Here is a 27,885-nt window from a genome sequence, read left to right on the forward strand (position 1 = left end):
CTGTGAGCCGTCGTAGTTTTTCGAACGGGAGGGGGAGGGGTGGAGTGAGTGGTTGGTTGCAATTCGCAACCTTGCCGCTAGATTTCACTGACTGGACCTTTAAAGAACTTTAAAACTTATGGCAAGCACACACTACGTTATTTTTTGCTGGATTTTGGATTTCTAAGGTCTGCGACAAAGCCTCCTGATCGCGACCAAATCGGTGCTCGTTTCGGTCGCCGAATCTTGTTAAGTATAAGCAGGTGTGCAACATGATCCGTACCTGTCTCGAGCTATCCACAAAGCTACGATATTTTCAAACCTGTTTTGATATCCAGTACCTCAGAGATGACGTATTTTTGTAGGCTAACTCCCGTTTCACACCGCACGCGTAAGGAGTGCGTAGGCGGAGTAGCGCATAGGGAAAATAGACTCAGCGCCTAAATGATCGCTGCACTGCTGCTTACGCGCCGCTTCTGCTCCGCGAGCACGCGCTGCTTACGCTTGCGATGTGTATGTTCTCATCTGTTAACATGTGTGCCGAAAAAAATACGCGCTGCTTAAGCCCAATTTATAGTCGTGCGTAGGACCTACGCCATAGGCAAAGCGCTGGTTTTCCTTTATACTTCTGCGTCGTTGTCCGCGTCGACAGGCAATGACCGCTAGGTGTCAGTGTTGCTTGTGTGACTGGTCCTACTCGCCCCGCTCTGCGCGGGCCTCGAACGAGGAGGCTAAAGACCGCAGTCTCTAGCGTCTGCCGCTAGAGCATCTCTGTTGGTCGGGGAGTGAGGTTTACACACTGCACAGCTCTTCACTAGCTGGCCTCCGTTACACTTGCGTAACCAAGACAAGAGCCGAAGAAGAAGCTGCTCGTTTGAGACTCATTAGCAGTAATAGCAGCAAGTGAACAGTCACTTTTGTTGCAGCTTGAGATGTTAAATACAGAAGAACAAATAATTTACTTTGATAATTCATTTGGAAATACGTTTGAGTAAACATGACGCTATCGTAGAGTTTTTTTTACCTTAGGGAGGTGTTCAAACAGACCAATCACAGCGCGTGCGGTCTGCGTAGTGTCCGCGTTGAGTACGCGCTGCTCTCGCTCTGGTGCAGTGTGAATTAGGGGTCAGGCTACTCACAGCAAACGGCATAGCTATGGCGTAGGCCCTATGCATGACTATAAATTGGGCTTTAAGCATGCGTTGTGAAAAGGCTGAAACCCAGAAGTAAGCGCTGCGCTGGTTCACTCGACCGAAAGCCTATGCATTTTCCCCATAGACTTTTGGAAGATCGCACAAAATAAGCTCTGTGATTAACAAAGGTTTATGATGTTTACACGTTTTGTCTATCAAGATAATCTTTACAAATTAACACCACATTTGTTACTTTTGAAGCCGAAATACAATCGGCAGAAGTAAAAAGGTATTATGCAACTGGGCCCTGGTTTAAGCTAAGCCTTGTCTATGAAACCGGGCCTAAATGTTAAGGACTAAAGCGTCAGTCACCATTTACTTTCATTATACAGAAGATAAGAGCAACATAATTGGGTGGTTTCCCAGACAGGGATTACCTTAAACCGGGACTAGGCCTTGGTTAAACTAGGATATGCAAGTTGTTTAAAAAAATATATTTTAGAAAAAACATTACTGTGTGCAGAGCAAACACATTGATATATTTTTAGATATGCCGGTGCAAGTTGTTTTCGATCAAGACACCTCTAGCATTGTTTTTCTACTGCCCTCTATGGCTACAGAATATAAAGCTAACCATGTCCTTACTTTGCCACTAACCAATGAAAAGGCTTGTGGAGGGAGCATCAAGGGGTAACCCCGCTGTAGGGGTAGCCACGACTTGTCTATTTTGAAGCGAAAGTGAAACCATTTCAGCGAGCTCCATTTTGTAAAAACATGACGCAGGTTGGTTTGTTCAAATATTACTGTGATTATTATCAACCACTGATTACTATTAAGTAGTATAAAAAGTAGTAATAGCGTTTTATAAATCTTTGAACGTCAGTGTAAATTCTGTTTTTTTAGGCACAAAACTATAACTAACAGAACTATTTGTTGTCGGTATGCTTGAATTCCTGAAAGTATTGTATATTCTGGGGTTATATACACAAATCTGCACCGTGTCAACAGTCTTTAAATGAGAAATCTTGTTAAAAATTAATGAGCACGACTATCCTGACAATCAAACAGATTCAACACTGCTTTTAGTGTGTATGTTTGGTGCCTTTCGACAAAAGATTAATAATTAACCGGAGTGTATTTACACTGAGTGCAAATAGCCCGCCTTGTTATCTGCCATGCGCAAAATACCAAAGGCTACCAAAGATTTTCATTCTTTTGGTATGTGACTTTTTATTTAGGTGGTGTTTTGTAGAGCACTGCGTCTAAAATGAGTGTCAGTGAGGAGAGAGAGGAGGGTCGCACTGCTCACACCTCTGAAGCACAACCCAGCAGTATGTCTATGAAGAGCAATGCATCTATGGACAACCCCCCTAGACTCAGTGATGGAGTTGTGACCTCTGACCCTGCGTGAGTGTCATTTCACAGCTGGAGTGATGTTTTTTAGATCGTTTTTGGCCTTTATATCTTTACTAGATAGTACAGTGGGGAGAGACAGGAAATTGCAGGATGAGTTAGTGGGGAACGGGAGCAGGACAGTACCATGTTTTGGTCCATCTTTTTTACAACAGTAAAGTTTTGCTCGCTTGATTATCAATGTCAGTGTTTGCTTCACATTGATTTGATATTTCGGGTTTGTGTTTAATGCATCTATGCAAAAGTAATGCATCTATGGAGAAGCCCCCTATACTCAGTGATGGAGCTGTGACCTCTGACCCTGTGGGAGTATAAACTGCTATAATGAAATTTAATAATGACACATTATTGAACATTGTAAATTATATAGAAAATTTGCATGTGTCTTTTTAACCACCTTTAATTCTCTTAAATGATCGTTTCTGTTGCTTATGTGCAAAATGTAAAAGTCTTATTGCACAAAGATAAAGTCATGGCATTCAAACTCACAGGTAAAAAATTTTAATAGAATATTCATAAATGGTATCAGAATTACTTACGCTTTTGTCTGTACAATACCTACTGACAGTGCACTGTTTTTATTTATGCTTTAATAGTTTTTTCTTTTTTGCCTAAGCTCCCTAAAGGCTCCCTTTCAAGGTGTCTTAAAAAAGTGCCTTAGTGTTACACACACACCGCTGGAGGCGACTGAAGACCTGCAGAGAGTCAAAGATCAACACAAAACCATCATGAAGCACAAGTATGAGAGATTATTTGAGGGAATCAAACTACAGGAGAATCAAACCCTCCTGAACAGGATTTACACACAGCTGTACACCACAGAGGGAGAGAGTAAAGGAGTGAATGAGGAACATGAGGTTTTACACATGGAGAAAAACCCAACAACACAACACTCACAAGACACTCCGATCTACTGCAATGAAATCTTTAAACCCTTACATGAACCTGAACCAGATCAAAGAGAGAACATCAAGAGCGTTCTTACTAAAGGCATCGCTGGAATTGGAAAAACAGTCTCTGTGCAGAAGTTCATTCTGGATTGGGCCGAGGGAACAGCCAATCAGGACGTAGATTTCATGTTTGTGCTTCCATTTCGAGAGCTGAACTTGATTCGAGATGATCGGTACAGTCTTCACAAACTTCTGCTTGACTTTCATCCTGAACTTCAAGATCTGGACTAAAAGATTTACGATGAGTGTAAAGTTGTGTTCATCTTTGATGGTCTGGATGAAAGCAGAATGACACTGATGTTTACAGACAGCGAGAACGTTTCTGATGTGACTGAGACTTCATCATTGAGTGCGTTGATGTCAAACCTGATCAAAGGAGATCTGCTTCCCTCCGCTCTCATCTGGATCACCTCCAGACCAGCAGCAGCCAATCAGATCCCCTCTGAATACATCAAGCGTGTGACAGAAATCCAGGGATTCAATGATCCTCAGAAGGAGGAATATTTCAGGAAGAGAATCAGCGACGAGCATCAAGCCAGCAGAATCATATCCCACATTAGAAGAGCGAGAAGCCTCCACATCATGTGTCACATACCGGTCTTCTGTTGGATCTCATCCACTGTGCTTCAGAAGATCCTGACACAAGATCACAGTGAAGAAATCCCCAAAACTCTGACTGAAATGTACATCCACTTCCTGCTCATTCAGATCAATATGAGGAATCAGAAGTACGAGGAGAAAGATCCAGAGAAGTTTAACAGAGAAGTGATCGTGAAGCTGTCTGAAGTGGCTTTCAAACAGCTGATGAAGGGCAACGTGATGTTCTGTGAGGAGGATCTGAGAGGGTGTGGGATAGACATCACTGACGCCTCCGTGTATTCTGGGATCTGCACTGAGATCTTTAAGGAGGAATCTGTCATTCATCAGAGGAAGATCTACAGCTTCATACATCTGAGCTTTCAGGAGTTTCTTGCTGCATTCTTCGTGTTTTACTCATATCTAGAGAAGAACATGGAATCACTGAAGATATTTCCTAAAGTCTCAGAAAACACAATACATGCACTACTAAAATCAGTGATTGATGAGTCCTTAAAGAGTAAAACTGGACATCTGGATATTTTCCTGCGGTTTCTGTTGGGCATCTCACTGAAATCCAATCAGAGACTCTTACAGGATCTACTGAGACACACAGAGAACACACCAGACACCATCAAGAAAACCATAGTGTATATTAAAAAGAAAATCAAATATGATCACTATCTATCAGTCAATAGATCCAGCAATCTGCTTCACTGTCTGCTGGAAATGAGATTCAGGAGTTTGTGAAATCAAAGAATCATTCACAGAATCATCTCTCTCCTTTTCACTGTTCAGCAATAGCCTACATGATTGTGATGTCAGAGGAGGTGATGGATGAGTTTGATCTGAAGAAATTCAACACATCAGATGAGGGGAGATCAGTGTCTCCCCTAGGTTTTCGGCTTGGGGGGGTGCTGCGGTCTCTATATTTTTTTGCGGCGGAGGTCCGGACAATACTTTTTTAAATAAATAATGTTAAATCAATCAATCTAATGTTTTATCAGGCCACTTTATATTCTGATAGCCACAGTCTGTATGAAACATAGAAGGTCTGGTAACTGAGAAAATGTGTTGTAGGCTCTGGTGCTGAAGTGAAGTCCCAGTGGTCTATTTTAATATTTAAAAAAAACTACTGACAACAAAATGTAACAATTGAAATAAATATATCATGAGCAGAAGTACTTACAAAGTTACCAACAGCCTTTCCATGCCATTCATACTAGAACTGATTCTAAATATTATTTCCAATTAAAACATGATTCACAATGACATGCTCTTAACATGCTGATTATTTATGCTATTAATATCATAAATGCTATATGTAGATACAAGACGTTATGTTTTATAATCTGTCACAAACCTATATAGGAAACAGTGAACTGACTGACAGCTAAAAATACTTTATTACTGCTGCATTTTCCTTTACTTAAGCGTTACAGAAAAAGTTTTTTTTATCTGCTTTGCAGGTGGTTGAAGCGACATATTTTCCCACACGCGCTCTCTGTCCGCTGGTGAAAGTGTGCTTACCTGTGTATGTGCGCGCACGTGTCTGTTTGTGTGTGTGTGTGTGTGTGTGTGTGTCCCTGTACCCCCATTTTGTGGCACGCACAACATTTACACCTGTTAAAAAAATGTTAGTGATTTTTTTAAACTACATCAAAACCTGAAATGTAACATTACAACAGAAAGCAGATGCCCCTTAACTACAGTAGGCCTAATTGTTAAAAATACTTAATGGAAAAGAGTTGTTTTTGTGTTATATTCTACAAAAGTGTCATGTTAATGTATAATTCTTGTAAAATAGTATATTGTAAATTGCTGAGTTTCATTCTTATAAAATCTTTTAATATATAAATCTTTTAATGAGTGGATTCTTGCGTGTGGGTTGATGGGGGGGCACCTCTGGGGCTGTTGCCCAGGGGCACCATGAGGTCTTAATACGCCTCTGCATGGCACAAACAAATCAGGTTTTTTTAGTGTATTCAATTCAAGTTAATTTATATAGCGTTTTTTCCAATGTCGCAGTGTTTACAGCTTTACATGAAAACATTTCAGAAATAAGGAAACTGTTGTAGAATACACAGAGAGAAGAATACAATACATTACATGGCATCATTGCACATTTGAAACTTCCCACCCTGCATTAATCCAAAATAAATGCTGTTGAAGGACCTGGTGCAAACAATTTGAGAAAACTAAAGCTCTTCTGTATTGAAAAACAAGCTAAAATTCCCCAAAGTGATGTGCAGGACGGGTCAGCAGTTACCAGAAACATGTTTGGTCAACATTGTTACTCCATCAGTTGTGTAGTGTTTAATGTGGAGCTATGCAATCAAAACCCATATATATACATTTTATATATTCAAGAAATGATCACCAGCCGATTGGTGAAAGGGTTAAAAATGACATTCAAGAAAAAATGACATGCTGATATTTACATGTCTTCATAAACAGATTAGTGTGATTTATGAAAACAACAGAGCACATCACATATTTGTTCGTGACATTGTATTCAGCAATCCTTGAGTTAAACCTGTTTTCAGTCACATATAATGGTATTTAAATGGTTTTATCAGTAGAGTCTGATGTCTTTTTTATAGTGTTATGTTATTGTTATTATTGTTAACATGATATTATTCTCAAATGTCTGAATTTTGTTTAATGTGTAGAAAAACATTGACAAATCCTGTTGATGATTAATCCTGCTCGCATCAAAGACCGGACAGATGATATTTTGTCACATGAACACAGGAAGGTTTGACATTTCAAAGTCAAATTGCATTAGAACATATTTGGCATATTTACTGCTGTATTTGCGCTGTATTACCACCAGAGGTCCGAGTTTCTTGTCTATGAAATTTAATATTACATTTCATTTCAATAGGTCTGTTTTAATACGTCTTCTAAGTAATAAGCATTGCTGACATCTGATTCTTTTACATACTGTGAATCATCACTACATTATTCTCTTTAATGTGCTTGTTATAGTAATGGCTTTATGAACTATACTGCATATAGCTGGTCTTGGGTCCCCTAGGGGGCCTCCGGAAGGTTTTAAGAGATCCCCAGATAATTTAAGAGAATAAAAAAGACAGAGCAAAATTGTAATAGTCTACTGGACATTATCTGTGTTTAATTTCATTCCTATTACTATTTATTTCTAAGTGTTTATCTCTTCGTTGACATGTGTTCTTTGTAAATCTGTCATGGTTTATTGTGAATGTCAGGGCCGACCCAAGCCTTTACGGAGCCATAAGCAGAATTTTATTTGGGGGTCCCCCTGTGCCCCCAATACAATCGACTATTTACTTTAAACCTAACACACCCAGTTATATTAGTTGTAGCAGTGTTTGGGATGTAGGAATGTCTTAAAAACAAAAACACATAAACCTTGCATTACAAGTGTATTGTGATTGTCAAAACATTTGATAATTTCATGACTTCCAATTTTAGGTTAACTGTCCCTTTAAATTTTGAGCACAGACCATACATAGCTTGTGGAATTTATTGTTCAATGCATTTAACTATTTGCAAAGATTTTTTAAAATCATTTCTATTTAATTTTAACCACAACCTATAAACACCCTTTAATGCCACAGGGCCCTTGAGGATGATTTAATCTTTTTTTGTGTGTGTGTGTATTTACTTGATAACAAATTAATTTACAATATGCACACAATTATTCTTAACCTTCTCCCAAATAAAACGCTATTATAAATGAATAATTATGAATTACACGAATCACGTAAATTACATATTTTTCATCTAAATCAGCATTTTGTCGTTTGCATCAGTGAATAATACTGTCGGATGTTCAACATTTCTATCGTTAAACACTAAACATTTGTTAATTATTGAATGTATTTTAGTCACTTACAGTGTGTCGTGTGTTGCACAGCACTCTTTAAACTTTAAGCGCCGTCTTGCTGAACAGCTGAAGACGTGACAGTAGCTCCGTCTTTGATTTGATTGGTCACTGCTCGGCTCTAACCAGTAACTCCCGCGCCCTTTCATTTGATTGGCCATCTCACTTATTTTGATATCGCAATGTTGCGTTTAGTCAGATTTTGACACACACCACAGAAAAAAATAGTGGGTACGGCCTTACGTGACAAAATGCATGTGCGTCGTGAATATATCACAAAAAATCTGTTATTTCATGTGCCCTTGGGGCCCCCTAGTGGCGGTGAGCCTCTAAACTGCCGCTTAGTTCGTTTATAGGGAGGGTCGGTGTGGGGGAGTCATAATCTCACGGGGAGTCAGATTTTGATAGGACACCGGCTCTGGTGAAATTGCTTGCACAAATATTTAAATTAAAAATATTTCTCTTCAGGTTGACGCATGCATAAATTAAGGGTAAATTTAAAGTCTGGATAGTCTTGCAAAAAATATTGACAAACCTATTTAAAATAAAATAAACAATAACTGTTTTTGTAAATAAATAGTTTTACACGATACTGATAAATACATACTTAAAAGAAAGACGTACAAAAACATTTAAATAACAAAAAAACTTAAATATTTCATATCAAAGAGATCATGAATTTCATATTATGAATCGCTGAACAATTGAAACAAGCTCCTCCCCTTTTATTTACATCACGTAACATCACTTTCGTATGTTCTTAAGCGTTAAACGATTAAATTCATATTATCAAACGATTGAACACCATGGTTAATATATAAAAAGTATATTATTGTTCTTCGAAATGTTTTACATCTCTTAATTTTGTTGTCTCTGTGCTGGTGTCTTTATGTGACCTGCTTTCACGTGCACTGTTTATAAAGGAGGCTGCAGAAAGCACGCGCAGTTTGAGCTCCGGCTGCGCAACAGAGACACGCGACGGCAGCGCTGAGAAAAAGGTGAGCAAAATCTCTGCATGTATGACACACATACAATTGTATAACATGTAAACCCGATCACTTACTGTAGTTCTGTAAGGATTTATTGTTATAAATCAGGTTCACTTTTTAAGACAATGACTCGTCTGCATTACACGTGAGTCAGTTTTGTGTAAAATTGTCTCGTTTCAAAACTTCTTCTGACTGATTTAATGAAGTGCAAACAAGATATTATTATTATTATATTCAATATTTGCATTATTTCTAAAAGCATATTATTAATCTGTCAACATCATTGACATTAACTTTAAAGTTAGTCTGGGTCATCTGTGAGCTGTCCGCGGTGCTGAACGCTGTCCGTGGTGCTGAACGCTGTCCGTGGTGCTGAATTTAACCTGCTCTCAATGCTTTTCATTACTTTAAAAAAAAACATCAAGCAAAACATCATAACAGCTTGTTAGAGTTTGTTCGCGGGTGTTCTATAAAGTAATTCAATGTCATCTTCATTTTGCAGAAAAGCTCTTCATATGGCTATGACTGCACTGGAATGCGGCAAATATTTGCATCTCTAAACAGCACAATGGATATGAGTGGAAACATCTGACAGCACAGGCATGATGTTGAGAATGAACTTAACCTGTTTTTTGTTCATCTTAGTCTTATTGTTTTATACTCATTCCATGTCAGCTGCTAAATCACGTGAGAGGTCAGGGGCACCCAGAGCGGCATCCCGCTCGGTGGCGAGGATGGATGGCGATATCATCATTGGGGCTTTGTTTTCTGTCCATCACCAGCCGGCGGCAGAGAAGGTGGCGGAGAGAAAGTGTGGGGAGATCAGGGAGCAGTATGGAATCCAAAGAGTGGAAGCGATGTTTCACACGCTGGATAGAATAAATTCTGATCCGAACCTTCTGCCCAACATCACTCTGGGTTGTGAAATCAGGGACTCCTGCTGGCACTCTTCAGTGGCTTTGGAACAAAGTATTGAGTTTATAAGAGACTCTCTCATTTCTATCCGTGATGACAGAGATGGATTGAAGTGGTGCGTTGAAGGAAATCTTTCTGCTCAGCCGCCATCTTCCAAAAAGCCCATTGTTGGCGTCATTGGACCTGGCTCCAGCTCAGTGGCCATTCAGGTCCAGAACCTGCTGCAGCTTTTTAACATCCCCCAGATTGCATATTCCGCCACAAGCATTGATTTGAGTGACAAAACTCTTTATAAGTATTTCCTCAGGGTTGTGCCATCTGACACGCTTCAAGCCAGAGCTCTCTTGGACATTGTCAAGCGGTACAACTGGACGTATGTGTCAGCCGTTCACACTGAGGGTAAGGGAAACGTTTTCCTTATTATCTTTGCTGTCTCTGATGTCATGCCAGAAGAGATCTTAAATTGTTCAAAGGTTGCTGTCTTATAGCTCAGGCGATGAAGTCATGTTGATTCAACTTTTTATTTTTTCTAAACCTTTTAAAGAAATAAAAAAGCCACGAATAACATAATTGTTGAAATTCAGAAAGGCTGTGGAGCTATAAATGAAATCACCAACTTTGATTGTAGACTTTTCTGTCTCAGAAAAGTTGAAGTCACTGTTGACATCAGATCTAGAAAACGAACGCCCTGTAGCCGTTTTAAATAACACAATTAGGTTTCGAAAAAGTAAGGTTCTTTAGTTTTTTATGGTAAAATGTTTCATGGAATTTTATCTTAAAGCAACACTTTGTAGTTTTTCGACCTCATGTCTCTAAAATTATTTCAGTGGTATTGCAACGAATTCTACTCCCGCTGCTGCCTGCGCAGCCTCATGGCGGCTACACCCACACTCTGTAAGTTCTGTGTTCGGGTTAATGCCACATGGTTTCCAAACAACCTTTCTGCATTCGCCGGTTCCATCAGCTTAGTAAATAAATCCACGTGTATTGCCCACAGGGAAGCTTATACAGCGACATTACTAGTGACACTGGAAACAGACAATTGCGCTTATCAACCACATGGGGGAACCCATGAGGAAAAGTTGTAAAGTCTTGCTTTAATATCATTAGTCAAAAAAGGCAATACTCTGTATGTGATCCTTAAGCGTTTTTTATTGTCATACCCTTATCAAGAGATTGATATTGTTCTGATCGTTAACCACACCACATTATTCCAAATACGACGCAGTCTGTGATTAAAAAGAAACTCTTTAATCTGCTTAATGCCATTTAAAGCTCAATCGGGGTCAACAAGCAGAGCACTCAGATAATTCAAACAAAATAAATGTCAATGTGTGTCATCTTCAGTTCTCAGCTCATCTCTTTCATTTATTCATTTCATTTTGTTGATGCTCTGATCTTGACCTACATTCAAAGAGCTTGATCGTTTTTTAATATAAAGCTATAACCTTTAGTTTGCATCATAGCCATGGACAATGATATGTTTTTTACTAGACAGATAGTTAGGAGGAGGGGACATTGTCATTCCAGAGGACAAACCTTGTAGACTTCCCTGATTGCAAGGTGTTACAGTAAATCTGGTTGGTCCGTTTTCCCGGAAGAGAAAGACTGTACATTTTTAATGCGTTCTTCATCCGAAAGTTATTTTTGTCACCCTTTAAAGTACACTAGCCTTAAGCCTTATGACCTCAAAGCTAATAGAGGCGAAGTATGGCTCAAACGTTAATTGAATCTTTAAAGGAATTGGATTAAAACAATATGATCGTACAGAGAGCGTTTAAACAGTTCTGTTTCAGTCTCATATAGAGTTTGACTTGGGAACTCAGATCTTTTGGATTGAGACAGTAATGAGACACATTTTGATGTTTGTTGATGTTCTTCAGGGAACTATGGAGAGAGTGGAATGGAGGCGTTCAAGGAGCTGGCGTCTCAGGAGGGTCTGTGCATCTCTCACTCTGACAAGATCTATAGCAATGCCGGAGAGAAACATTTCGACCGTCTGCTGAGGAAACTCCGAGAACGTCTGCCCAAAGCTCGTGTGGTGGTCTGTTTCTGTGAAGGAATGACGGTCCGCGGTCTCCTCATGGCCATGAGACGTCTCGGCGTCGCTAGAGAATTCCTCCTCATTGGCAGGTAAATGCACTTTACTGATTATTGTCTGCAAATTTATAAATGTTATTGCGAATAAGTCAGAAATAATTGGGGTGAGAGGAGTGAGGCATGCAAAATAGAAATCTAAGCGATAGAATCATCACTGACTACTGTAGAATCACACTTCAGATGTATTAAACCATAATCCGTGCTAGTTTCATAAGCACCAGGCCTATCAGATAACGATTCTGATGTCAGATTACTGATGCCGCCGCTGGTTTAATGAGATATTAAAATGACACTGACTGCATTTTTTTTCTCCTGCTTTGTTGGATGAAGTTTTTGTTCATATACTGTATCTTTGTCCTGATGCCAGCGCCGCTGCTGTGGCCTGAAAACAAGAGCATCATTTGGCCAAAGCTACTCTATTCTGGGTCAAGGAGACTGTTATAAAGGAGGTTAAATTCAAAACTGTACATCTGAGAAACTTACTGAATACAGATTCAGGACACGTTTAGAAAAGGATTGTGTGTGCGTAAGTCTAAACCACCTACTGCTGGCCAGTTCCCACAATGAAAAATGTTTATCAAACAAACTAGGTATAGTCATAATGTCTATGAAAAGACCCCACAATGTATAAAAACACTGGGGCTGTCAAACGATTACTCGTAACTAATCGCATGCAAAATAAAGGTTTTTGTTTACATAATATACAGTATATATATACTGTATATATATATATATTTTTTTTTTAATGATTGATGCATGTGTGTGTATTTATAACTATTGTACACAGTACACACACATATATCATGTAAACACAAACTTTTATTTTCCAAACGATTAGTTGTGAGTTATCATTTCACAGCCTTGAAACAAACCTGTGTGTATAAATGGAAATTTGATTTGACTTTTATCAGTTTTCAGATTTTCTGATTCCCAATCTTTAAAGGGGTCATATGACACGGCTAAAATGAAAATTATTGTTTGTTTTAGATGTAATGCAATGTGTTCGTGCGCTTTAAGGTTAAAAAACGCTGTATTTTCCACATACCGTGCATGTTTGTATCTCCTCTTTGCCCCGCCTCTCTGAAACTTGTGGATTTTTTACAAAGCTCATCACTCTGAAAAGCGAGGTGTGCTATGATTGGCCAGTTCACCAGTGCATAGTGATTGGTGGAATACTGTAAGCGTGTGAGGGAAATGTAACGCCTCTTACCATATTTGGAACATCAGGTTCCTCTTCAATTGGACTGACAGGTACGCCCACCTTACTTGCGTGTACATTTGGGCGGTCTTAGTCAAATCATACCACCAACTGACGTAGATTTGTGGGGGTGTGGTTACACGAGGCGTTTCAGGCAGGTCTGGGTGAGCATTCGCTTTTAGATAGAATGCATCTTTTGTTCCCACACTTTCATTTTTGCAATTTTACGTGTCTAATACACGCATGGGCAACTTATAACACACCAAAGACACAGAAAAACATGTATTCACGCCATATGACCCCTTTAAAGACAAACGTGAAATAGCTCATAATTTGCATTAAAAATGCGAGTTTGCATGACTGACAGCAGTGAAATCCCTAGTGTGACTTGTGGTTGGGCTCATAGCATTCATTGTTATTCATGAAATTCTTCCACGAACATTTGCAACAAATATTTATTTGGGTCATATTTAGATTAGATTGACAATCCCAAATCTAAAAATGATGCAATCAAACAATAGGCTGATATGTCTTAAAATTGTTAATTCAATCTTGTGATCACGCTAAAATACAACGGTGTGTGTCCTGTGCATGTTTACACATGAAATATGAAGAGTCATCTAAGAATAGGACCTTTGGCATGTTGCCGAAAGGATGCTGAGAGGCAGATGGTGCTGAGACTGCCATAACCGCAGAGAGAGACACCTTGAGCTCCAGCAAAACACAATCAAGTCACACTGAGATGAGCTGCTGCTAAAACAGCTTCATACAAACCACTGTCTGCTCTATAATCTACACTGTCTCTTGTATTGTGCATATATGGCCCTAGCAATGCCAAGGTCATGGGTTTGAGTCCTAAGAAATACAAGTACTGATATGTCTACCTTGAATACATCACTCTGTGTAAAGGAGTGTGTGTTTTCTTCAGCCTGTGCTAAAGTAGGTCAGTGCGCTGGAGAGCGCTTGTGGTGTTTTGTGTTATTTAGGCGTCGCAGTGAGATTGAAGCTGCTGGTAATTGGGTGTTTCATTAGACTCTCTGTGACCTGTTTCCTTCAGTGACGGATGGGCGGACAGAGATGAGGTCGTGGAGGGTTATGAACAGGAGGCTGTGGGGGGCATCACTGTCAAGCTCCAGACAGAAGAGGTCACGTCATTCAATGACTACTACCTGAAGTTACGCCTCAACACCAACACCAGGAACCCGTGGTTTGCTGAATTCTGGCAGTATCGCTTTCAGTGTCGACTCCCGGGACACCCGCAAGAAAACACAAACTATAAGAAGAACTGCTCAGGTATCGAAAGTAGATTCAAAGCATTCCAGATCATAATTATATGTACTCGATATATACTGCATGTACACTATATGTTGTTGAGTTGTTTAACCCACGGTTGGGTGAAATATTGACAAACCTAACAAAATGTCCACATTTGACCCAACCACGGTTGAAAGAACCCAACATCATCCTAAAGTGTCGAAAAAAGTGCCAATTTAATCCGTAAAAATAGGGAACTATATACTGTATTAATATGAAGGAATAGTCCGTATTACGTTTTTAAAGCTGTATTTTAAAATGTTCAGGTTTTGCTTTATTTGAGATGTTTCAAACAAAACATTCTTTCAATCAGTTGGTTTTATCTTTACCCTCAATATCACTTTTCACGTGAAAGGAAAGAGTCTGCGTTCAGCATGCTGTTTTCTGTTGTTACTCAAGAAACTAGTACAACACAGACATTTTGATTAGGTTTTATGATCATTCAAAGGCATATTTCTGTCTTTTGCTCTTTTGGACACATTCTGTCTGCTGTCTAGATGGTGATCTAGGTAAACTGAATCTTTTTTATGGCACATTTCTCTTCGGCTGGGTTAATCTTCACGTACATCAGCTTAGGCGCTATTTTACAACAACGCCCAATGAGCATGTTTTCAAAATGACACCAACTTTTATTTTCTGCATTTTCAGCACAACATTTTTGACATTTTTACCGTAATACAGTTATACAACCAGACTTATCTTTTATTAAAGTGACTTTGTCACTAAAGCATGTCACTTGACTTATCTGATTTTCTTATTCATGTTGTTCACATGTTGCTTCATCACATTTTACAGCATCGCTTTGCTGAGTTCATTATCATATTTATTTACTTTGTGCTTTCTTGATTTATTGTGGACGAGAGGGCACGCATTTCATTAAATTACTGATGTTTGCTATTTAGTAACTCTTTACAATGTAAAAGCAGAGTTAAACAGTTATAGTAGTAGTTATGGTTTGCTGTTCTGTTATTATTTCTTTGTCTAGAACTTCAAGATGGTAAGTGATTTTTTGCTAAAGACCTTGAACTTGGAGGCACTTCAGTTAGTGACAATATAGACAGAGGTCGACTGATAGCAGCAACCTTATATAAATTCAAATCATCGTCTTATAGAAAATCATGTTTTTTAACTGATCACTAAAGGTTTTTAGATCATTCTTTACTATATGTCAGTAAGCAGTATATCACTTGACCTCTAATATATGAAGTTATTGGGATGTTTTATCCACTTTTAATATATGGACGCTGTGGTTTGAAGTTTAGATCCCAATAACATGAATCAAATGTCTTATCTCAGTTGGCTTTGCTGCATGTTCCAATGAGGAACGGTTTGCTTGTGCTTAAATCAATAAATCAGAGCTTTCGGAAAAGATATTAAAGGGTCGTTCTTCTGTTATTTCTATCGATTCTGCTCGACTTACACCAGCCTGTGAAACACTGTCAGAAAAGCCATGCTTGTATTGATGTTACTTTGAAAACTGAAAATAGATCAGCAAAATTTTCACGGGAAGGTTTCAGGAGTGACATCTTATATGATGACACGGTGTCATATCATGTACTAAGGCTGTCTATCCTAATATATGCATTTAAACGAATCGTTGATATTCTAACGTATTACCAGATATGTCACGTTCGAGAATAAATGATGTAACCGACCCCCGGGGGATTAGAAATGCATGAAAATCTTTTCTAATCTCTGTATGCATCTAAGGGCGGAAATTTGCCTGTCACTGATAATAAAAAATAATTAACAAATGTACATTTTAATTCACTTAGTTTTCCTCATAAGTATTCATTTATGCTCTGTGGCTATGAAAAAGTACGGCTGAACCAAGATTTTGAACAAAGCATGGCGTGGTTTTAGCTTGTGCCCACTGCTTGCCGCAATGCACTTTAATTTGAGAGCCTTATGAGAACACGTGTTCTTTATCTCTGAAATCATCTTGTATTTATCTTTATCAGCAGTTTTCTGCTTCTTGCTGGCATGGTACAGATCGGCAGATATTGGGCCGGTAGGGTGTCCTCTGACGGTCTTGTTCCTTCGAATTGACTGGTGTTCGGTGGTCTTTTTTGTGCGCAGTTGTCACATTTACTCGGACACATAAGGGAGACCAGAAGAATGAGAACACGGATGAATAATGAATATTCTTGTTCAATTAATAATAATGTCACCATCGTGTCCATAACTTATTAAATGCTGTGACAGTGACCGCGCCTTTCATCTTCTGTTTAATTGCTTTCTGATCAAAACGAGAGCTGTTGCCGATGGTTAAGAGATATTAACGTGTCTTTGGACACCCTATTGCTCTCTTTCAAGCGCTGAAAAAATGCCTACAAAATAGGGTTGGCAAATATCATGGCTGAAGTATTACAGTAGGGATTAACCAGTGGATTTTTACTGCTGTTTTTACCGCTTTCTTCTTGGCATTATTGTGCATGATTCATCATTGCGCATTATTCTGAAGAAAAAATGTCTCTGAAATGGAATGACTTTGGCTGATGTTATCTAGGCCGTGCAGGTGGGCAATAAATGTGAAAGAGAAATAAAAATAACGAATGACACTGTGAAACAATGTCAAAGAAAAATGCAGTCAATGCTGCATTATTTTTGCAATAATTTGATAATATAACGAGAGATGATTTTTTGTTGTAAAATAGGTTACACACACTCTTTCATGTTGACTTTAAATATCTTTAAAGGTAAAATATCAAAAGTGCTTTAATAAATGTATGCTTTGACCGTCCTCACAGGTTATGAAAGCCTGGAAGACAACTATGTCCAAGACAGTAAGATGGGTTTTGTCATTAATGCCATCTATGCCATGGCTCACGGCCTTCATGACATGCACCAGCACCTGTGCCAGGGACACGTCGGGCTGTGCGAGGCGATGGACCCCATCGACGGCAGCAGACTGCTGGACTTTCTCCTCAAGACCTCCTTCACTGGTGTATCTGGAGAGGACGTGTGGTTTGATGAAAACGGGGACTCGCCGGGCAGGTCAGACTCGCTTACTGCCCTGCATAAAGCTGCATAAAGCACTAAATGAAAAACACAAAAAAAGCTTTGAATTATTTTTAAACCACAGTGTAGCTTGTGTCCAGTGGCTTTGGCTGTCCAAATTATCAATGCATCAACCGTGATATTAAAGGGATAGTTCACCTAAAAATAAAAATGATTTCTTTATTTACTCACCCTTGAGTTGTTCCAAATCTGTATAAATGTCTTTGTTCTGATGAACACAAACAAAAGATACTTGGAAGAATGTCAGAAATCAAACAGTTCTTGGACCCCCATTGACTACTACAGTAGGAAAAATGACAATGGTATTCAAAAGTGCCCCAGAACTCTTTGCTTTCCCACATTCTTCAAAATATCTTCTTTTGTGTTCAACAGATCAACGGAATTTGTTTTGTTTTGTGGTCGATGTCGGACAACAGAGGAATAAAGTTAATTATGCCATTACTACTCTTCCCTGGTTGTTCCTCTGTTGTCTGTTGTTGATCGCGGAATGAGACCGGGTTGGACCTGCACGGTTTCGGCGGGTGGGGCTACCTGGGTCGCGGCTCGTGGGCTCTCCCTGTTCTTCGTGGACGTTGCTCGGTGGCTTTGGTCGGGGTCACTGAGTGCAGCAATGACACGTCAGAGGAGATCTGGCCCTCCCGGCTGAGCCAGGTTTCTCCCGAGGTTTTTTTTTTCTCCATTATTCAGCATTGGAGTTTGGGTTCCTCGCCACAGCAGAGCAGTGCAGTGTTGGCTTGCTCACCGGGAGACTGCATTTATTTATTTATTTATTTATTATAATGATCTTGCTTGGTCTATAAACACCACGCACTGTGCTGTGTTTTACCTTTCTGTGTTTTTCTTATTTGCTCCTGTAAAGCTGCTTTGGAACAATGCACATTGTGAAAAGCGCTATATAAATAAAATTGAATTGAATTGAATTGAATTCATAAAGCACAATTTCCTACTATGGTAGTCAATGGGGTCCAAGAACTGTTTGGTTACAAGCATTCTTCCAAATATATTTCTCTGTGTTCATCAGAACAAAGAAATGTATACAGATTTGAAACAACTTGAGGGTGAGTAAATGACGACAGAATTTTCATTTTTGGGTGAGCTAGAAAGTTTCGCAGAAAAAAAATATTTTGATGGCTTACCAATTTAAGTAGATTCAAAGATTCAGCTATTTTATATTGTGGCTAGGGGTTGTTGATAAAACTTGAAAAGAAAAATGAGTTGAAAATGCCTATTTTGATGTAAAAATTGATGTAAAAAGAAGATGGAAGATGCTCAAGTCAAACTAAACCAAAAATATTGACTAAAAATATATTCAGATATCAGCAGATCAGATCTAAATGTAATGTAGTGGCCAAAAAATAAGCTGGACACTTCGTCGCCTTGGAATTATAAGGTTCTGTCTGCGTTCTGAGCAGTTTTGAGATAATAAGCTTCAAAGTTTTTGCATTCCATTTGACTTAGTAGATTTTCTTAAAAAGTCCCAAAATGTACACAACGTAAAGAAAACATCACATGATGTAAATAGGTTGTTTCAGGATAAGAATCCATTTTGACAAAATTGTCGGCTAGAACTTGATGATTTTCCTTCACTATCTAATCCAACTCAAAATGAATTTGTAGTTTTGTAAAAAATATGAATGAATCTTGAGCTGTAAATGAATTCCAGCACTCTCTTTCTTACAGGTATGACATCATGAACCTGCAGCAGGTAGATCCTGGAGTCTATGATTATATACACGTGGGCTCATGGCATGAAGGCATTCTGAGTATTGATGACTACATGATTCAGATGAACCGCAGTGAGATGGTTCGCTCCGTCTGCAGTGAGCCCTGCTCCAAAGGAGAGATTAAAGTAAGATACCACGAATCCTCATGCATCTTTTGCTTTTCATACCGCAGAAGAGAAATGATGGAATGCACCAAAAAAGTCATATAAAAGCGAATAAAAGTTTGTTTTGCAAAGTGTTATGAGTCACACATCATTACATCAGACAGTGCAGTAGGTGTGTTTGTCCTCACAGGTGATCAGGAAAGGTGAGGTGAGCTGTTGTTGGATCTGTACGGCCTGTAAGGACAATGAATACGTTCAGGATGAATTCACCTGTAAAGCCTGTGAACTGGGATGGTGGCCGGATGAAGAGCTACAAGGTGCAACATCTTATTCTTAATTCTTTTAATCATTAAATTGGTCTCAGGTTTGTCTTCGGGATAAGTAAAATAAGCATGAATGTGATAAATGTAATAGGACCAACGCTGAGTCTATTCTGAAGGATGTAATGTTTGGTGATCAGTGTTGGGTAAGTTACTCTGAAAAAGTAGTTAATTAGTTACTAATTACATATTCAATAGCGTAATTACATTACTGTACAAATGACTCTCTCCAAAAAGTATTTAATTACTTATTACTAATTACTTTCCACGTATATCCTATCAACTTCGATTAGTTACGTGATTCTCGATAGACATGAAACGGCTCTTTTAATTCATTCAAATAAATAATATAACACTTCATAAAGTAGTATTATTAACTGACAAAAGCATTACAAATGTGAGAATTATACATTAAAGCATCGATTTTAGAGTTAGACTTTGAATTTTGATGTCAATTCCACAATTTCACACATATTACACAAAGTATTTAGTTTAATTACATGAAAAGTAACTGTAATTAAATTACAGAAAAAATAGGAGTAATTCCTTACTTTACTGTTTCAACAGAAAAGTAATAAAATTACAGAAACTAATTATTTAGTAACTAGTTACACCCAACACTGTTTGTGATACTATAAAATATCTATAAAGATCATTTCTGTATTTCATAATAAAATCTCTAATTTTGGGATCTTGGCCAATCTGAACACAATTTGAATTTTTTTTAAATCTTAGTTGAGATTTTCTTCTAATAACCATACATTTTCTCGTATGAAAAATGTGTTAAATAGTAATGAATTCCCTATAGATTGGGCTTGGTGTTATTAAATTATATGATCTAACTAAATGCTCAAACGTCTAATAATCATTAGTCTGTGACTTTCATTAATTATAAAAGCATCCATGTAAAAGCCCTTTCCCAAAAGTCTGGTGTTAAAACTGATTTGGCTTTCTACCTTCGCTGTCCTGTTTTCTAAAGGCTTCCCATGACACTTGAAAGCCATTTATCATTCTTACAGATAGTGTGTGCCATACAGCTCGTAGTCTGTGACAGCCCTACTTCGCTGCTTTCTTCTCTGGCCTATTTTCATACACTGTGATGGTCAATGTCAATGCAGCGACTCACAGCGAGACGCACTGATGCATTTTTCATGCCGTCCCGCTCTATATGTCTGCTCTTGTGCATATATTTACATTTAAGCATTCAGCACATACTTTTATCCAAAGTGACTCACACTGAATTCAGGCTTTACATTAGTAAGTACTGGGAATTAAACCCATGACCTAGGTGTTGCTAGCGCCGTGCTTTAACAGACTACAGGAAAGCTTCACTGTAGCTCAAGGATGCTGACAAAAGAGAATTTTAGTAAAGCAATCATCTTGTACCAGATTAAGATGAATCTTAATTAAGATACAACGATACTTTGGACATTACAGATGCTGGAATGAGGCGGCATTCATTCGCTGTCCGTGCTGCAGTCTCCTTTGGCTCACTTCTGTCTAACAGCCGCTCCCATAGTGAAGTGCCAGATTATTTTTAGTTGGGCTGGAAACCTACTTTAGCACTTGGTGCATGAGAGTGCTGGTCAGATTCAGATGGCAGGTCCTACAACGACATGAAACACATGTAGAATTTATATTTAACAATACACCTGTTCATGTTGAAAAGGTGAATACAAAACCACAATAAAAAAGAAAGAATAAAACAAAAGATGTACCGTAGGTTTGTAAAATTGGGTTTAAAGCTTTTGTATTGAATTCCTTCAATATAACTGTTGCTGTGAGGATGTTCTGGCTTGTCGCTGGGCTGTTCTTTCTGGTTGCTAGGATGTTCATGATAAGATGTTCTTGCTGGTTGCTAGGATGTTCATGATAGGATGTTCTTACCGGCTGCTAGGATGTTCATGATAGGATGTTCTGGCAGGTTGCTAGGGTATTCTTACTAATTTCTTTAATGTTCTATCTGGTTGCTAGCATTTTCTTGCTACTGTAGTTGCTAGAAAGGTTGCAACTTGTCTCTGATATTCTCCTTCAGTTTGTTTCTGTTGGAATCTTTCAACCAGGTGTCACTCATGTCAATAGCACAGATTTTGTGATGACTTACACAGCCAAATCATTAGACCAACTATTAGACCAAGCCATAGTAAATGTGATTTTTGATTTAGCAACAGTAGAGCAAAGCTATAAATACTTAAGGCATTGTGTTCATAGACGTGTTTTCCTGTCTCCTCTTAACAGGCTGTGAGCCGCTTCCCTTGCATCACCTGGAGTGGAGCCATCCGGAATCCATCGTGGCCGTCGTCTTCTCCTGTCTGGGCATCCTGGTGACCAGTTTCGTCGCCTTCATCTTCATCCTGTACCGTGACACCCCCGTTGTCAAGTCCTCCAGCCGTGAGCTCTGCTACATGATCTTAGCCGGAATCTTCCTGGGTTACATCTGCCCCTTCACCCTCATCGCCCGCCCCACGACAGCTTCGTGCTACCTACAGCGTCTGCTGGTGGGACTCTCGGCCTCCATGTGCTACTCCGCCCTCGTGACCAAGACCAATCGCATCGCTCGCATTCTGGCGGGCAGCAAAAAGAAAATCTGCACACGCAAGCCTCGGTTCATGAGCGCCTGGGCTCAGGTGGTGATCGCCTCCATCCTCATCAGCGTGCAGCTGACTTTGGAGGTCACGTTGATCATCTTGGAACCTCCGGAGCCCATCAAGTCCTACCCGAGTATTCGAGAGGTTTTCTTGATTTGCAACACCAGTAATATGGGCATGGTGGCGCCGCTGGGCTACAACGGCCTTCTGATCCTCAGCTGCACGTACTACGCCTTCAAAACTCGCAACGTCCCGGCTAACTTCAACGAGGCCAAATACATCGCCTTCACCATGTACACCACCTGCATTATTTGGCTAGCCTTCGTGCCCATTTACTTCGGCTCCAACTATAAGATCATCACCACGTCCTTCTCCGTCAGTCTTAGCGTGACCGTGGCTCTCGGCTGCATGTTCACGCCGAAAATGTACATCATCCTCGCTAAGCCCGAGAGAAACGTACGCAGCGCGTTCACCACCTCGGACGTGGTGCGCATGCACGTGGGAGATGGGAAAATCGCATGCAGGAGCAACAGTCTGCTAAACATGTTTAAACGCAAGAAAAATGCTTCTGGAAATGGCAAGTAAGTACATTAACAGTATGAGCGTAGCCTCTCTTTGCCCCCTTGCATTAAAACCCATGGGTCCAGTCGTGTAATCCAGTTTTCTCCAGACCTCTGGATCACACCATCCTTCAATTAACATATCACTCAGACATCTTTGATTCGCAGGTGGACTGAAATTAAAACCTTGACACCCATGGGTGTCTATGCAACAGGGCTGAGAAAGACTATGATATTCTTTATGAGACATTTATCACAGTACAGCAAGTTCTGTAAGGCTGCTTAAAACAAGTCTTGACTCTTAGCTTTAGATTTACAGTACAATAGCTGTCAAACGTTGAGGTTTTCTTTGTATTTTTTACACATTTCAGAATAATAAATAGTCTACATCAGAAATATGATACAACACAAATGTAACTTTGGAATTTTGGGGGGAATTCTTTTATTAATAATCTTTATTTTTGTGTTCATGAATTTTTAAATTAAATGCAAACATAATCAAGTGATAAAATTAGTTTGTAATTTCAGTTAGTTAAAGGTTTAATATACTTGCAAATATATATATATGCAAATATAAATATTAAATATTAAAAATATTTTTTAAAAAGTCATGCATATTTCAAAGACAGAGAACACTAGTGAAATAATTCAAAGTCACTGTTATTAATGTAATAAAATATGTTTATATCACAAACAATATTTTTATTGTAACAATCAGAATCTACAGTTGGTATTTGGTGTGTCCTCCTCAAGCTGTTATGGGCTACGTTTGTGCAAAACCTGATAGTCTGCTTGATCCATCAGTAAAAATATGTTTAAAAAGCATGTTGTTTGCTTTAAAGAAATCTGTATTTATTTATTCATGAAGGTGTTTATTTCTCATTTTATAAAAAAGCCATAAAATAAATCCCAGAATTTTGTAACAGTTTTTTAGGGACACACTAAATATCTGAATAAAACTACTTTTTACATGTATTGCATGTTTCGTTGTTCACATTTTTACATGAACCAGAAATGTTGTTCTTGTGTTGACCTTTCTCGGTTCCTGTGAAATAACAGTCGTCTTTATTTTGTTCATAGTCCTAATGGCAAGTCTGTGTCATGGTCTGAACCAGGTTCAAGACATCCTCCCAAAGGAGAACACATGTGGCACAGACTGTCAGTACATGTGAAGAGACAGGAATCCGGCTCCAACCAGACGGCTGTCATTAAACCGCTAACAAACACCTACAATAACCCAGGCATGGAGTTTTCTGACCTGAGCACCAAAACACTTTATAACGTCGCTGAGGAAGATGAAGGAGAGCCCGTCAGGTACAACTCCCCCGGCAGCCCCCCTCTGATAGCTCTCAGACAGTCTCCAATGAAGGACACGGGCTCGGATCTCAATTTTTACCCCCCCGAACAACATCTGCCACAAAACAGTGTTCTCCCCCATCGTATTATTCCAGAAGGAATGGCCAAATTTCATTCAAACATGTCTGATCTGGATCCGATTATAAGACTGCCTGAGCCGGGTCACGGGTTTGGGTTGACAGCCGGGCAGCCGGTCATGCCCATGTACCTGGGTTCTTACCCGGATGAGCCCGCCTCCCCTCTGGAGGATGTTGACAACGAGCAGTTTGGACTCCTTCATGGCTACATGTATGACAATGCACAACTTCATGATGATGAAGAGCTCATGCAGATTAAAATGGCGATGGAGGACTCCGTGGCTCTCATGCCGCCTTCCCCGTTCAGAGATTCTCTTGGCTCGGGCAGCCCCGTTCCCAACTCCCCCATGTCCGAGTCCATCTTATGCAAGCCTCTGAGCATGACCTACGCGTCCGTCATTCTCAGTGATTTTAAGCAAAGCTCTTCAACCCTTTGAACAAATTGAACACAGGCCGTCATTGCAGGAGACACAAGTTGCACACTTGTCTTTGCTTTGTAATAGCTAGTATGTGAAGCTATGTTGCACATGTGTGATAAGAACATTTAAAGAGATAGTTTGTGGTGTGTGTACAGTATGTGTTACATGTGCCAGGGTCCAAAAATTACCACTTGCCAAAAGCCGGATGCAAATAAAAATGTTTTAGTCATTACATGGGTTGAATTGTAGTTAAGACATATCAACCCGTTGTTTGCATTTCAGTTGATTTAATCTTAGTTAAACATTTTCTATATTAACCAAAAAGTTCTTTACAGAGTTCATATGAGGACTATTCCTCACATTAAGCAACCAAACAAAGCCCCAATATGTCCTATTGTTTTATATTTCCAATATAGATCATATAAGGAAAAAAATGTTTTATATATTTGATAAATAATGTGAAATAGTGTTTAATAGGAAACATAAGCAGTCAACACACGCAGTTTCTGCCAATCTCATATTAATATGGAGTACCTATACAGTAGTATTGCATACGTCGAATCTCCGAAGAGTATTTAGTTTGAACAAATTTATAAAAGAGAGATACAGCTGTACGATTATTTCCAGAAAAAGACGAGCTGCTGGAGGCGGGCAGGGGGGAGCACACATTACATCATCGCATTAATCCCTTTGTGTTTTTTACATTATGCACGTACACGCTCATTGCCAACAGAACACAGACATATGACTTAATTCAACTTCATGTCCGGCATCTTTTAGCACTGGGACCGCTCCATCTATCAGTTTCAAACGATCTCCAAATCCAGTGTTATATCCAGCATTTATGTAACATCCATCACTGAAATGCCGCGAACAAACAAACACACCTCAACTTCTCTCACTATCGCAAATGTAACGAGCTGCAGCTGCAGGCCCACAGCGCAGCCGATCTTGACGCAGCGCAGCCAATCTTGATAAGCGGGTCTTCCTATCACTCGTCGGTTGGCACGTGGACGGGCTATTTCTTTCGCCTTGCCATGGGCGTGCTTTTCTGGGAGAATTACCCTATAAAAGGAATAGGATCCCTGTTACGAAACAGAGATCCAGACTTATAAAGAACTTTCCGAAACAAGTTGCCGTGCTGGGGGAGTGTATCAAGCACAGAAATAATACGTCATATGTCCAACTAGTTTTTTAACAAGTTGACCATGTTAAGCATGAGAAGCCAATACGTTTAACAGTGTAAAGAAGTCAGAATGTATGAAATAGCATCTTACCCGATCTTTAAAACCAGTACGTTTTCTCAGTTTAGCTGCTATTGGGAAGTGTGGCAATAAATACAATGTTGGACCCTAAACAGAACTTGATCAGTAGTGGATTGAATTGTGTTTGACAGCAAACTAACATGACTTGTACTGTTTAAATTCTGTTATTTTAGATCAAATCATCTAATATTCCTTCCATTGTAGCAATTCGTGAAAGTGTAGGAATGAGTAAATCTGGGTTATTAACATCACAACACAGCATTCAGTCAATGGAACAATTATTTACATGTTCATTCAAGTAAGTGTAGATAAACCTATGATTAGTAACATGTAGCAAACATGAATAGTATTTAAGTGCCAATGTGTAAAAGACAACTTCATGTCAACAGTTTTAACAATGTTGTCTCTTTCTGTGCAGTATGTGTCGGTTAAAGAGAACAAGAGAAATTGTGTATAATAAATTGCTTTAGTTTGCTGTTGATTTTATAAATGAAGTAAATGTAAATATTAGTACGTACTGTACTTGTAATCTCTGGATTTAAATGGTCATATCTCAAAGCAAGAGCTTGGAATATTATTATATGTTTAATTTAAAAGTTGGACTATTTATTTCTTTAATGATCTATTGATTGGATGATTTAGTTATTTTGGGGGGTATCTGTACTTCATTGGTAGATGAAGGTTTTCATATCTCTACTGCTTTCAAACAGTCGATGTATTCAAGCAAATAAGGGCCACCGACGGCAATTTCACCAGAATGTAATTCTTATCATAACAGTCATGTTTGCAGTACACTTGTGGAAAATTACATCCTCGGTTACATCCTCTTGACCATTTAAGTCCTGCTCTTAACACTTACAAAAATATTCAGAAATGTTAAGGGATTAGAAAGGCTTGTATTTGAGTAACTTTCGATCAAATAATTATTGGTGTATATGGTGTAAGTTTTCTTATCAATTTCTGTCACAGTGTAACGTGTTGCTTTTGTAGCTTGACAGATTGCATACAGTACAAACTGCATAGTGTTAAAATACAATAGCTTTAAAGAGAACATTTACCGCTCTTATACTGTAGGCTATTTATTATTGCTACTCTGTAGAGTCGAGATGTTTATTAAGATCAAAACATATTTTTACAGATTAATTTTAGTTGTAATATATTTGTCATTTTAGGGCATGTTTTGCTACTGTAGGTTTACGATACATTTAAATACGATACATTTTGTAAGTAATTCTCATTCTCAGGGTTGTTGTTAGTGTGTGTGTGTGTGTAGCTGATGATTCCCCGAAATGTGACCAGTTTCTGCATATTACTGTTTTCATATGACAATGTCAAAGAACTGTGTCTGATGTGTCTGTGTCAGTGCATAAAGCACACGAGATCATAAACACTTAAAACGGATTTGCCGGCTTTGTTTACATGTTTGATGCACTTTCTGTTTGTGGGAAACATACAGTACAGGACCACTGTAAAAAAAAGAACGAGGCAAGCCTTCATGCAGCAGAATAAATATCGGAAGATCAGTTATTGCAGATGCTATTCACTATCAGTCAAGATGTAGTCAGGAGGTTCAAAACTAGGATTTACTAAACTTTTTTGGTGATTGGAAAACCAAAATATGAGGAATCAATTTTTAAAAGGATTTGAATTCTGAGGACTTGAAAGTAACAACTTGTGTGCATTCTAAGGTCACTTATTAGACCTAAACAGTTTCAACAAATGAAATTTCCTAAATCACAACTAATAAGCTCTCCCTATTTTTCATAAACATTTACTCAGTAACCTTTAATCAAAGGTTTTTTTCTCCATTTATTTATCATTAGAGTTTGGGTTCCTCGCCACATGTTGGCTTACTTTTATTAGATATTATTTATTAATTATTAGAATGATCTTGCTTGCTCTAAACACCATGCGCTGTGTTTATACCTTTTCTGTGTTTTTCTGTTTTTTTGTCATTTTCTCCTGTAAAGCTGCTTTGGAACAATGCACATTGTGAAAAGCGCTGTACAGATAAAA

At 38.8% G+C, this 27,885-nt stretch overlaps 1 protein-coding gene and 1 pseudogene across 4 annotated transcripts; both read left to right on the forward strand.

The window, feature by feature from the left end:
* The first annotated feature begins 1,856 nt into the window (after nt 1–1,856).
* LOC130560392 (protein NLRC3-like) lies at nt 1,857–5,990 on the forward strand (annotated as a pseudogene).
* A 2,840-nt stretch (nt 5,991–8,830) lies between these two features.
* On the forward strand, nt 8,831–27,802 carry grm1b (glutamate receptor, metabotropic 1b). 4 transcript variants are annotated; one of them, XM_057344565.1, is made up of 10 exons: nt 8,831–8,917; nt 9,411–10,222; nt 11,707–11,956; nt 14,179–14,414; nt 14,933–14,944; nt 17,186–17,432; nt 19,137–19,305; nt 19,475–19,601; nt 21,843–22,773; nt 23,868–24,077. In XM_057344565.1, exons 2-10 carry the CDS (start codon nt 9,511–9,513, stop codon nt 23,962–23,964), a joined length of 2,781 nt encoding a protein of 926 aa, XP_057200548.1. In that variant the 5' UTR covers nt 8,831–8,917; nt 9,411–9,510; the 3' UTR covers nt 23,965–24,077. The 4 variants fall into 4 exon arrangements, with proteins under 4 accessions (XP_057200548.1, XP_057200549.1, XP_057200546.1 ...); XM_057344566.1 differs by having other exon boundaries at nt 21,843–22,769; nt 23,833–24,035; XM_057344563.1 differs by having other exon boundaries at nt 8,832–8,917; nt 23,833–27,802.
* Nucleotides 27,803–27,885: the final 83 nt, after the last annotated feature.

The sequence above is a fragment of the Triplophysa rosa genome, linkage group LG10 (genome assembly GCF_024868665.1).
Source record: "Triplophysa rosa linkage group LG10, Trosa_1v2, whole genome shotgun sequence".
Lineage (NCBI taxonomy): Eukaryota > Metazoa > Chordata > Actinopteri > Cypriniformes > Nemacheilidae > Triplophysa > Triplophysa rosa.

What these genes read in the sequence shown, in the direction of transcription:
- grm1b (XM_057344563.1), top strand. Translation starts at nt 9,511, where the DNA reads ATGATGTTGAGAATGAACTTAACCTGTTTTTTGTTCATCTTAGTCTTA. An exon ending in GAATTCCTCCTCATTGGCAG is followed by an intron (nt 11,957 to 14,178) that starts GTAAATGCACTT and finishes TGTTTCCTTCAG; the next exon opens with TGACGGATGGGCGGACAGAG. An exon ending in GCCGGATGAAGAGCTACAAG is followed by an intron (nt 19,602 to 21,842) that starts GTGCAACATCTT and finishes TCCTCTTAACAG; the next exon opens with GCTGTGAGCCGCTTCCCTTG.